Source organism: Stegodyphus dumicola, chromosome 8 (assembly GCF_044657685.1).
Source record: "Stegodyphus dumicola isolate Sdum_Otavi_A_Nest chromosome 8, ASM4465768v1".
Classification (NCBI taxonomy): Eukaryota; Metazoa; Arthropoda; class Arachnida; order Araneae; family Eresidae; genus Stegodyphus; species Stegodyphus dumicola.
This window is the reverse complement of record NC_140775.1, coordinates 103328168-103341675: the sequence shown is the minus strand read 5'-3', so window position 1 is coordinate 103341675 and position 13508 is coordinate 103328168. Positions and strand designations below refer to the sequence as shown.

Below are 13508 nucleotides of genomic sequence, written 5' to 3'. Positions count from 1 at the left end.
AAGGAATTTCATACGGCGACCCCCCCCCCAAATGCGAGTTTAGCGCCACCGTTGGAAGAAATTACTAGTGAATTGTTTCGCATGAGCATCATTCAATATCAAAACCATACATGGATAATTTTAAAGACAATCAAAATAATCTGTCACTTCGCTTCTTTAGCTTATTAGCTAAAACTAAAGCAGCATGATCAGTATCCATACAAAATTGATTTCCATGCAGTTATAATAAAATTTAAACTGCAAGACATTTTAATTCAGTGCATCCATAATTTCTTTTACTAGAATTGAAGTGCTGTGGGGGGTGTAAGATACAGTATTCAGCAGTACCGGAAAACACATCTTGGGGTTCTTAGACAAGAAAATTACAGAAATTGAATAGCAGTGTCCTTCCCTCCTCCCCCCTAAAAGAAAACTTAAATGGAAAAATAAAAAAAAATGAAATGCAGTATCTGAAAGTTTTCAGATTTTTAAATTACGTCCAAGGGGCTTTTTTTTTTAAATAAATATTTTCTGTCTTATTTTTTATTTATTAAATATCGTGTTCTTTGCACTTAAACCATAAAATTCAGTTCAATAGCAATGCCTCAAAATAATTTTAAAATGAGCATATCTTTAGAATTTCCGATACACAGCTCTGCATGCTGGAAATAAAAAGGGTTTTTTTTCTCCTGTAGAGTGTTGCCATTGCTCGCTTTTAAATCATTGAGTTTTTTAGTCAAAAATTCGTTAAAGTTTTACAAAATATTAAATCGATAATAAAACAAATTTTCAAATTTGGTCTTCCGCATTGCCTATATTCATAAGAGGATTACATCATTCAAAAATTCGATGGCTCTATGTACCGTTGTTTTATCATAATGCGAGAAAATATACATACATTTATGCAGATTTTTTATTATTTAATTTCTTCAAATCTATAATGCAGGACTCTGACATTTGGGTGGCAACAGTTTGAAAAGTGAAACTGACATAGTGATTTCAATAGAAAAACAAAAACGATAGTCCTTCAGGGACAAGGCCACTTTGGACTAATAATGAACTAAATATTAATGTGTTTTAAATGCAAATTGTGTCATAATTAGTTTAATAACGCAAAATTATGCATTATACAATGACTTGCCAAAAGGAGCAGTCAAGTCAGTTTAAGAAAAGATCAAAGCAAGTAAAGAGGGAATGAAAAGAGAAATTACTGCCATAACACAACAAATTTGAAGCTATGATACCATTGAAAACAGTTGAAGAAAGAATTTTTGCCATCAAACAACAAATTGACGACAGGGTTTTCCATGCTGTTTCCAAGGAAGTTAAAAGTTTAAAGAAATCCATAATGACACCTGGCTATAATTCTAATGTTTTTAAAATTGAAAAATATTGAAACACTCCTCTCGAAACTCAGAGGCTAGACTTCGAAGCTTTCTGTATTGCGTTGAAGCTGCATTTAGGGGAGAAGTGTTTAAAAGACTATAGCAGGCTTCAGTTAAAATCTCACCAACAGAAGCAGCAAATGGAAGCACCACAGTAGCTTGCTATGGATGTTGAAAGGCTGTCTCGTCTCGCTTTCTCGGACTGCCCAGCAGAAACAAGGAAAATACTGCCTCTGTAGTACTTCAACGATCAACTCTTAGAAACTGCCACCCAATCAGAACTGCTCAACTCCAGGATCTGCTTGTCTAGACAAGTCGATGCTTTGTGACGGAATAGGAGTGAAAAGAAACAAAACCTAAAATACTGGAACTGTGGTGGTGAAGGCCGTGTATTAAAGAACTGCAGAACACTCCAAGGAATAGAAAATAAGATTGCTCCCCAACAAGAGCAGAGGAAACTAATTAGTGACCATCTTGTGGAGTGAAGGTTGCCAGATAATTAGAAGTCCCATTTAATGATGATAATGAGAAGCCCTGCATTAGCCTCCACACTGTATCTAGTGATAAACGGATATCGATGGAAACTTAAACGTAAACATCACATATATGTATGTTTAGTGTGTGTAACAAATATTACAGATCCTTGCATACTCGGATTAGACATTCTATGGAAATATTTTTCGCAGGACTTTATAGATGGCATCCAGAATCCTGAGATACATAATGTTAAATCCATGTACCAGATGATATCACAGTCACCAGCAAGAAAAGAATTTTTACTTCTTGAATCCATAGCTGAAGACAGAAATTTCTTATCCCAAGACCTGTAACATCCTGCAAGGAGTAGGGCACTTTGTCGACTTATCAAGGACAGTTATCCTGGTGAGAGTTGCCACCATCAGTGATAAAAAAATCATTAAGAAAGGCAAAGTGGTTGCAGCATGTACTCCGGTGACCAGTGTTAAATGAAACAGTTGCTCTATGAAATCCGTATCTTCAGCAAGCCTACATCAAGAATTGCAGAATGTATCATTTAAGAATTTCAAGATGTTTTCTCCTGCTCATTTTTTGATACACTGAACCAGTGTGGCTCGCCATAGAATTGATACAGAAGATTATCCACCAATCAAGAACATCCAAGACTGCTACCGAAACAGAGAAGAGTTAGGAACATGTAAGAAAGTGACGTTAGAAAAATCTTAGCAAGTCCTTCGGCCTCTTCCATCGTCCTGGTCAGAAAGAAAGACAGTGCAACTAGATTTTGCATTGACTCTCACTGTTGAAGAAGGTTGTGAAGAAAGACAGCTATGTACTTCATTGAATTGACAACATTCTGGAAATAAGTGGTTTTCGACGCTTGATTTAAAGAGTGTATATTGGCAGGTAGAGATGCAACAAGAGTGAGAAAAGATAGTACTTGCTACTGGACAAGGAGTTCAAGGTGATGCCATTTGGATGATGTAATGCACTGGCAACATTTGAACGTCTTCCTTTTATACCAAGCAGAGGCCTTTCTTAGCTTGTCTGATATACCTCGACGACATCATTATTGCCAGGAAGAGTTTTAAAGAGCATTTAGAAAATTTTAGAAATTTACTTCAGAAATCCTGCTAAATATAAACTATTCTGACAAGAAGTGACTTACCCTGGACATTCATCTTTGCCAAAGGCGTATGTACAGATCAGGAAAATGTGTTAGACTGGAAACGCCCCAAAAATGTCCATCAGTTGAGTAGTTTCAAGGGTATTTGCCTGTAGGAGATTTGTGAAGGACTTTTCTTTAATTGCAAGACTCCTTCCTAAGCTGACACAGAACAAGGAAGAGTTCTTGCAAAGAATATGCATTGTTAAGAAGGAAAACTACACAGCAGGTGTGCCCCCCTTCCCAATGTAGAGGGAAACAGCTGCACATGAGTGAAATAGTGACCAGACAAAAGACCCCCATTGGGAAAATTGCCCATGCGACTAATACACACACCAATGGAAGTGCACTTTGATAAAGCCCCTGCAGATAATAAGCCCACATAAATATAAGTGCACACTGATAAAAGCCCACCCCGATATATATGCTACGTTAAAATTAATACTTTTCCCTTTTTTCTTCAGCTTCACAAAGCAGATTTATGAATAAAAAATAAATTAATTACAAATTATTGAGCAATAAATTTAAGAAGCGGAACACATTTCATTTTGTGCTCCGGCTGAATTAAAATCCTATATGCATGTAGAACAGAGAGTGAATTAAAATGATATAATTAAGAACATATACAGGTATGTGTTTTTTTATATTTACACGACAAATCGAAGTACCCTCGTATAAGTCCAACAAAGGAGGTGAAAGGAAATTAAGAAATTACTACTTTTGTGGATTTTATGCTGTTATTACATGTTGAATATTATTTCGTTTAGATTAAGAAAAAGGAACACATAACATGTAAAAATTTATTATTTACAAAACCTACCAAATTAAGGTAATTTTTTTCACCTCGAAATGCATTGTTTTCCGTACATGAATTTCATATTCTGACAACACAGAAATACTGGCCACACTGCTTCTTTGAACTCTACAAAATTATAAGGAGTATAAAATGTATGTAAATTTTCATCATATGAAGAGAATAATTTAACACCGCAGAAAATTTTGAATTTAATATAGAGAACTAAAGCCGAACTTTGATGTCAACAAAAAAAAAAAAAAGTACCATAATCTATTGCAATTAAGAAAACATTTGTGTCGGCTATCACAAACACTGTTTTAATGGTGATTTAAAAGCACGGTTTCAAATAATCTAGTTAAATTTTGACAACTTGGATTTTACAAATTAATTTCATTTTTATTCATAATAATTATTACTCATTAAATTTTTCAGAAAGTCGTAGGTTTTGGATTTCCTGAAAATGTGTGCTGTTTTTAAGTGGACATTCATCTTGTGGACTTTTGTCATGCAGTGTTCTAACTGGCCACTGGCTATTCAGGCAGTAAACCATTGCCTTTCTTTTGCCCCCAGCTGTGTGAAAAAGCAGTTAAAGAGAGGAGAGCCTTGCTTAATTGCTTTATCCCCTATGGAACCTGGGGTGCCAAAAAACAGCCTCAGAAGGGAGGGCAATTAAAGGTTGATCAGGAATAAATTAAAGAGGATTTTTAATGATTTTTTGTTAGTTACTAGAAAACAACAATATCTGAAATTCTGCTTATAACTGAAGTTAACACATTTCTTGCATTTCTTTAGTCTAGTTCTTGAATAACTTTTTATCTAAGGATTTAGTTAGAATTTCAGTTATTTTAAAATTTTGAATAACTGGAAAACGAAAGGAATTAAATATTTCTTAACCACCTTTAAAGGGATAATTCACTGTTTTTGCAGTAAAACTGCAGAGTGGAAAAATATGCTAGTTCCTGATTCGATAATGTCTCTAAAAATTTTTTAATGAACTAATTAAACATGTCTGTATCGAAGCAAAGCCATTGTTTAAAAGTAAAACTACTGAACTATTTCTAAAAAAATTAAATTATTACATATATTAAAATTTATGTAAAAGTAATATTTTTCATTTTATATATTAAAATTTATGTAAAAGTTGAAACCATAAAAAAATTAAACTATTCAAATAATTTTAATAACAAAGGTTTCTGAACTCAAGAACAAGAGGATTTAAGAACCATGAACACAGCATTGTAAGAAAAGTAATCTTGCACATTAAAAATAATTTTTATTTCAATAAAATAATGTTACTCGATTAACTGTAAACACTTAAAAAACAAATCATTTTAATTTACCGTAGTTATTTATATACAGAAACTTTCAATGAAGCAAATTTAAACAGCATTTAGAAACTGAATTTCACTGGAACAATTCTTTTGTGGGTTTTATGCTGTTATTATATGTTGAATAGTATTTCGCCTAGATTAAGAAAAAGATAGGCATATCATGTAAAAATTTATTATTTAGAAAACTCAAATTAAGGTCATTTTTTTCACCTCAAAATGCATTGTTTTCCTTATACGAATTTCATATTCTGACATGGAGCTACGTTTTGAATATTTTTTCCCTTATTGAGTTTAAAAGTTTTTAATACAGTCAAAAGTTGTTAATTCGGACACCCTTAATCTGGAATGATCTATAATCCGGACCTCAAAGCTAAAAACTTTCTGCGCATGCGCCGCGTTTACACGTGCGCGCAAGACCTTTACGACTGCGCATATGCGTGTGCGCAAGCGCAGAATACGTTTCTGCATGCACATTTAATGTATAACGGACGGTATAAGCTAAAATTATCTAATTATCTATTTCAGTTGATGTTCAGTAATGTGTTGTTCCTTAATCTTCGAATTGGATGCGGCTTATTATTTTTTGCAGACTGTAAGAGCAATTTTATAAAAGTAAACTTGAATTTTCGATTATGTCAAATAGAATTTCCGATGCTGGAGCTCACAAATTATCTACAAAACGAAAGTATGTTTCGATGTCCATCAAACAAAAAGTAGAATTGCTGCAAAAAATGGATAAAGACATGAAAAAGGTGACAGACAGGTTAGTGAAAACGAAAAAATTTCGATTGACAAGTTAGTCGGTATTCTCGGCACAGCAATTACGAGACTTGAACAGCGGAACTTTGTAACTGAAAAAGAAATTATGTCTGTTTATAGAATTAAAGAGAAAGTATTATCACATAAAACAAAGCAACTTAAACAACTTACATTAAAAGAAATGTTTTATAAAGTAAACAAATAAATATTAAGCTTTTTTTTTTTTTTTTTTTTTTTTTTGTAAATTTTGATACCCTTTAGATCATAATTGTTCTTTATTTCATAAATTACGGTTTCATATTTTTAATTTTAGAATTTCTGCATGCCATCTTACGAGATTTAAACTGATGATCTATAATCCGGAATCGCCGAAGTCCCGACGAGTCCGGATTAACGACTTTTGACTGTATCTTGCTTTCTAGCAATAAATGTTTTATCAGTTTTTAAGGTTCTTTCACGAGACTAATTCATTAAGAGCGTTTAATACCCCTTTCTCATGTCGATTTTTAATAACAGATGGCGCTACGAACGTTGCGATAATGACTCAAATCTGTAAGACTACCTACAGCCTGGTTACTATGGCAACGACGCTTCCTTCCTCTGTACTCATTTGGCGGGAAAGTGAGTAAGCCATAAAACACATCCCCTCAGTTGAACAAAAGACCTGCTGTCATTTCTTCCGTCTGTGACTCAGACTGCAGGTATGTTTTGAACAGGAATAGAACTTTTCCACCTTTGTGTTGAATGAAAGATATCTGTGAGATACGTGCAGCAGTCGCTATTTCTTTTCGCAAAATTTGTTCATCACGCTTTTCAATGTTGCGTAATGTTTCATAATTTGCCGTTATTTTGTGGAAGAAAACAAATTTCATCGCGACATAAAAATTATATATAAATGATTTTATACTTGATGATATGTGTATACATATATAGCACGCACATAATATTCCATTTACTCATCCATCCATAATATTTCATAAATTACCATCCATAATATTCCATAAATATGTGTTAGCACTTTCCAGAGCTTTATATATATTTTTTACTTGTATTATAAAATCGTATAACACTCTTAACTATTATTTTTTTACTTCAAAAGTGGATAAGTCATTATCAAATTTTTCTAGTACACGGAGAAATGGTCTATGTATCCACACACATAAACGTAGTAAAAGATACTATTGTTGATTGAATATCTTTTGGCAGCAATATCAAGATGCAACGAAAATTCGAAATCAATTAATAACATGCATTTTATTACAAAAACACTAGCAGGACGTATTATTTGCACAAAAAACTTAGTGTGGAAATAATTTGCGGTACATTATTTGAGATCCGCTTTGAATGAATACATAAAGTGTTATAATGAACAATCAGTTTTAATTTTTCACTTGATACTGAAATGCATAAAATCAAATTGCGTTTCTATGTTTCAGGTTTATAAAATACATCTGATAATTGAAGGGGTATCAGGTTTATAAAGTACAAGCTGATAATACATGATAAGGGAGAAGAAATTCCTAAATTACAAAATTGAATATTATATTTTAATAAAGTAAAATGATACATATTATAGATACATCCTAAAAAACGATAATATATATATATATATATTGTATATCGTTGTATACCGTATATATATATTATGTATTTATATATGTATATCTACTCTTTTCCGGATGTAACTGTAATTACGTACTGTGCTGGTTTATCATCTTCCTGTAGCGATGCATTTGGATTTGCTGTGTATGAATCTGTTTCATTGAACAGAAACAAATAGGAAACAGAATATTGAAAATTGAATTTTTTTTACAGCATTAGTAATTTATATATATTAGATTGACTAAAAAGAGTATATTCATGCATAACGTATAAATATGCGAAGTGAATACTTTTTGGCAATCACCTTTCTAGGATGATCATTTTTAAAAATAACCAGTACTGTTGAAACAGCGGTACGATCTATCTGCCTAAGGGAAAGGATGCCTTCGTGGAAGACTTTCTAAGGGAAATTGGCTCCTAGACACGTTACACAGGGTAAAACCACGAAAGCGCAACCAGTCCCTTCGCGGGATTCGAAACTCGGACCGAAATACTGGTGTTCAGCTAATTTACCGCTTCGTGCCTCATTTCAGAGCGGATTCGCTATATATGAAACAGAGTAATGTGCTGTTACCGTATTTAGCAGCCTGCCTTTTTCCTTGACCTACCATAAAAAAATAAAATAGCAAAATTATAACAGCGTCTCTAAAAAGATGCTTTGCTATATTCTCATTAAATCTTTATCATTCTGCGCTACTAAAAACGAAGTACGATTATTTCAAATTCAAAATTTTATAACATTACTTTACAGAAAGCGATCTCATGTCTTCTAAAAATAAAACCCAACATCTGTTTCTACTCAAGCGCTTACTTTCTAGACAAAGTAATTTCAGTGTAACGTACGTTCAGTTTTATCTAACTTTGAACGGAAAAAAAAAAAAAAACTATGTACATAACAGGCAAAGATATTAACAGCACATAAATTTACTCAATTATATTGGATTACCAGAGGAGAAAAAAATAATTTGATGAGATAATTCTCTGAGAATTCATAAACGCTAAATTAAGAATAAATTTTATAAAATGTTTACTAATGAATACATGTATTTTCATAGTTAAGTTTCCTTTTTTAAAAAATTTTTCATCTTTATCACGTTTATCGGAGTGTCGTATTTAACTTCACAATTATGCTCTGAAATTTCATTGCTGTAGATTGGATTATTACCAATATATAATTCTACTAGTAACCAAAGCCAGTATTAGAGGTTTTTGCTGCTCACTACAATATCTGTGGCTCTTACTTCTGCCACGCGCCGCCAGTGGCTGAGTGGTTAAGAATATTGATTACTGGAAGTTCGACCTGGTTTCGGTTCGATCCCAGGCGAACCAGCTGGCTGCATGGTTTGTTTTCCTGTTGTGCAACATGAATACGACCCAGTTTCCTTGAGCAATTAGGCTCACCCGCGGCCGAGCGGTTAAATCGCTGAACACTGGTAGTTCCGACCTGGGTTCGAATCAAGGCGAATGGGCTGGCTACATGGGCGTTTTCATAATCTTCCTCGTATGTAACGTGTATGGGGAGCTTTGCTATAAACTAAACTAAGCCTTGAGAAACTTCCTCCAGGAAAGCATCTGCTATCTGCCACCTCGTGGCTTTGCTATATTCAAAGAGACTAACCCAATTCTAGCAGGACACAGAAATTCATCATTAAGGTTCTCCTGAAGAGGCTCAGACTCCAAGCTAAAATATATATATATATATATATATATACATATATATAATTAATATATATACATATATATAATTAATATATATAAATATTACAAATTAGGTTTAAATTTGGCTTATTTGATGACAGCAAAGCACTTGATCTTCCTAAGAGGAGGGATGCTTTCATGGAGGACTTTCTAAGGGAAATGGCTCATATACACGGGGAAAACCATGAAAACGCCCATGCAGGCAGCCCATTCACAATTAGGTTTAGGAAATTTAGGCAACAGATAGCAAATAAATTAACAATAATAATACACTGGTATATTACCAGTATATTACTACAAGAAGATAAGTCATCTTCACAACTGCTGCTTCCATGCTCGCAGTGTCATTTGCTTGTGCAATATTAGTCAGTACTTTGTGTGCCGGAGGTTTCACACGAAGGGCCTCTACACCTGAGTATAAAATGTTCGTGTTCCAGTAAACACTGAATTCAGAGGGGCAAGAATAACTCTTTCATGGTGGATAACTCAGTTACCAAATGGCTTTCTAAGGCTCTATTCAAGCCGTTGTATAAATGTCATAATTCCCAACTAACAACGCTTTGTAGTCAGACCTTGCTATGTCACAAAAACTAGTTTGGGCATTAAGCTTGAAGTTTTCAACTTTGTGCCGACTTGATATAAGAGTCGGCCAATCAGAGCATATACATAAAACCTATTGAGAGAGAAAGCTGTAGACAAATACATGCATGCACAAATTTAGCTTCTCTAATTGGCTATGGCTTAGCCCTGTCTCGCAGGTGTGAATGGAACTCCCACATTTTGTGCCTTATGATTATGCGTCTATGACATTTATACCATCATGTGAACGGAGCCTTAGGATGGCATACTAAGAAGATGCACTGTCTTGTGGGGATAAGCAATTTATACTCCTAAGCCTAAAAAAAAAAACTTGGAAAAAAAAGATCACGACTTAAATTTGTTGTCTAATTGCTCTAATTTGAGGCACATTACGAGAGGAAAGCAAAGGTAGTAATCAGAATTATTTAAAAAATTTTATCCTTATATTTTTCTTAAAAATTCTGTAAAATAATAAAATTTTTGGTTTTCCTCAAATAAATATATATGGAAAAAATAATAGCCACATAATCACAGATTTCATTTTGTTATATTTTATTAACAAAATTTAAATTATTAAAATCTCTTTCATGAAGGGAACATAAAACATCATGAAAACAATGAAAAAGAAGCAATATTTAAAAAAGATAGTAGGCTTATTGATGAGGCTCCCATCAAAAGAATCAAACCCCAAAATATTTTCATTTGCTTCAGTGTCCCGTCTGAAAATTTCACCGATTTCAATGAATATATTTTTTAAAAAATCTTTTATTTTCAAGTTCTTTCATGCAAAACGTCCAAATTTGGTACAAATCAAATTCATCCCCCTCTTTTTGATAACTACAATATTATATTTAACAGTTTTAATAGCTATCAGTATGTAAACAACATAATGTAACACCATAAAAGAAAAACATAAATGATGACATTTTAATTTTGGCATAGAGAAATACATATTTACCCCAAAAGAGAGCTTGTATTTCTACGTCAGAGTCAATAACTGAAATGTCCAGATCAGAACTGAGAAGAAAAGAACCATAATTAGTTTAATTAAGATACAATAACACACCGACCAAGTATTAATTTGAGAGTCAAGCAACAAAAATCAGCATCATATTTTGAAATATTCACTATTTGAAAATATAACGCTGATTTTGGTTGCTTGACTTCTAAATTAATACATAATTAGTTAACCATAATTAAGTAACTGTAAGAGTTTCAATATCATGCACAGCTAATATCTATTTTAAAAATAAACTAACTTACCTCAGGAAAGCCTGGTTTGTCTTAGGAACATTAGCTGTAACTTCTGGCGTAGAAAAGTCAAATTTTTCACTTCCGGACCTAAGAATGAAAGAAATAAACTGCTATAACATAATAATAATAATAATAATAATAATAATAAAAAAACATGAATAAATAAATAACACATAACAAATTTAAGCATTAAGCTATGTATGACTACCACCCATCTCAGACAGTGCGACAGATATTGCTGTATACTGTTTCGCCATACCCTGTGTAGCTATTATATCATGCTGTATAACCACAGTTTAGAAAAATTACAAAATGTGTTATTTATATCTATCTAAAATGGTACATTACTACATGATTTGTAAGAATAAATTAGAGGGCTCTGCGAATGAAATTCCTTCCAATTAAAAAATGTAGGAATAAAGAAAATGCAGGAATTGCAAATGCAGAAATGAAAAAGGGATTATATTTTTTGCACAGAATCCAGATGACATATTTTTCAACATTTTAGAAATTTCAATATTAATTTTACGGGCCATAAAATATTAGGCCCCTAAAAGCAGAATATAGTTTTTAAATGTTCAGATAATCTTCCTATGAGAAGAATTCCTTTGAGAAGTATACATCTGAACCACAATTAAAAAACATGTACAAGAACAGAGCTGAGGACTTCTGTTTGCAGAAAGTCTGTCACATAACATATGAAAAGTTTCTTATTGGTAGATTTTTGATCAGACAGATATTTTATTGTTATACAGAGAAAGCATTCACTCCCTTTATACTGGAGATAATTCAATTTGGACAATGGCAAAAAGGCTAAGCAAGCCTGAGCGTATTGGTCCCATTCTTGGCACTAGTTTGGTTTACGCTCAAAATACACGGCAGATATTTTCTAATTACCTGCATCCCAATATCAATTCAATTCAATTCAGCTTTTGGTGGAATTTACCATTTGTGACATATTTTTCAAAAACTACACTTCACAACATGCATACATGACAAATACACAGAACCATAAATAAACAAGCAATAATATATATTTATATATAAATTTTACTAAATGATCATAAAATGTTCCAACGCTAAAAGAAAGTTTTAACATCCAAGTAAATGACATAATAAAAAAAAGCAAGTTGAACAGCGAGCACATGAATAAATGTGCATACACCTGTAAAAATATACCATAGGTAACTGACAAAGCATTTCGTAGCAAACATATGACTATAAAATTTACAATAATACATGTAATGATGGTGAATTCAATTTAAATCGCAAGAACGTGCTCATACTTTTGAAAAGATTCAATTATTTCAGCAATTCCTTGTGAATTGGAATTTACCCTTTCAATATTTCCCAACAATTTAGTGTGAATGGAGGAATAAATTGTTATAACAGAATTGAACAATTATTAGCATCCCCTCATACACACACATACAAAAAAAAAAAAAAACTTACTTTGTAAAAAAATCATCCGGGCAATGATTCTCCTTTGACACAGATGCAGTTGTATCAATAATTTCTGACCTTCAATAAAAAAAATACGCATATTTTACTTCGGAATTAACTTACTACGAAATCATAAACACGGGGTAGTCGATATAAAGAATAAATTATTTCTCACCTTTCGAAAACATCCGCTTGTTCGGAATCTTTCACATCTCGGGAATTTAATTTCATATTTTTTTCTTGAGCTCGACGTTTACGCTGAATTCTGGATCTTTTATTAAAACCAGGATGTTTTTTCGGTCGTCCTTGATATTTTCGCGTATTTTTTGCAAACTGACCACAGTAGAAATAAATGTAAACAAAACGAGTGCGGAATAGCAATGCAATAGGGTTGCCGTAAACGTCATTCTGCTGACAGCTGACAATGTTTAGTGAAAACTGTGTATAAAGGAATATATGAAACGCTTCTAAATATTATTTAGAAAAAAAATATGATTTATAACTGATATCAAAATCAATTACTTCGTGAATTTTTGCAGAAATAAGATTACAATGTTAAATTTTAACTCGTAGCGCCATCTATCGATGGCTTTCCAAACTACACATTAAAATTACGTATTTCAAACTAATTTTTTTAAAATATAATATTTAAGTAAATTTCATTTCAAACCTGATTCTAACATTGTGATTCGAAAACTGACCTATTGCTTTATATTTCTGCCAAATTTCACGCAACATAGTTTCTTAATTAGCGATTCTGCGTGTAAAAAAATTTTTAGTATTGTAATGCTGTAGTAGACCACCTTAAGCAGAAGTTAGTAAGAACAAGTAAGGTATACTTCAAATTTGATATCTTAGGTTTATTAGGTATGGTAGGTACTACCAAATGAATGTTTCTGAATTCAACATCAAATTTTAAACATAATTTTCTTTTAATTTGTTTCTTAACTTTTATTTTCAAAAAATATGCACGTAATCTGAAGTTTTATATAATGAAAGTTAGTATAAGAGAAGTGTGACAAATTAAATTATTTGTACAT

General features: G+C 32.5%; 1 protein-coding gene across 3 annotated transcripts in view; it reads right to left on the bottom strand.

Moving 5' to 3' along the window:
- Positions 1–13066, bottom strand: part of LOC118181245 (uncharacterized) — a 14799-nt gene extending 1733 nt beyond the window's left edge. Inside the window, exons 1-5 of one of the 3 annotated variants that reach the window (XM_085822205.1) lie at positions 12644–13066; positions 12478–12546; positions 11035–11112; positions 10730–10788; positions 3831–3928 (exon numbers count right to left, since the gene is read on the bottom strand). In XM_085822205.1, coding sequence (XP_085678331.1) covers positions 3846–3928; positions 10730–10788; positions 11035–11112; positions 12478–12546; positions 12644–12699 — 345 coding nt within the window. In that variant the 5' untranslated portion in view covers positions 12700–13066 and the 3' untranslated portion in view covers positions 3831–3845. Of the gene's footprint in view, positions 1–3830; positions 3929–4999; positions 5985–10729; positions 10789–11034; positions 11113–12477; positions 12547–12643 lie in introns of those variants that run through there. The other 2 variants (XM_085822203.1, XM_085822204.1) reach the window with 2 other exon arrangements.
- Between the last annotated feature and the right edge of the window lie 442 nt (positions 13067–13508).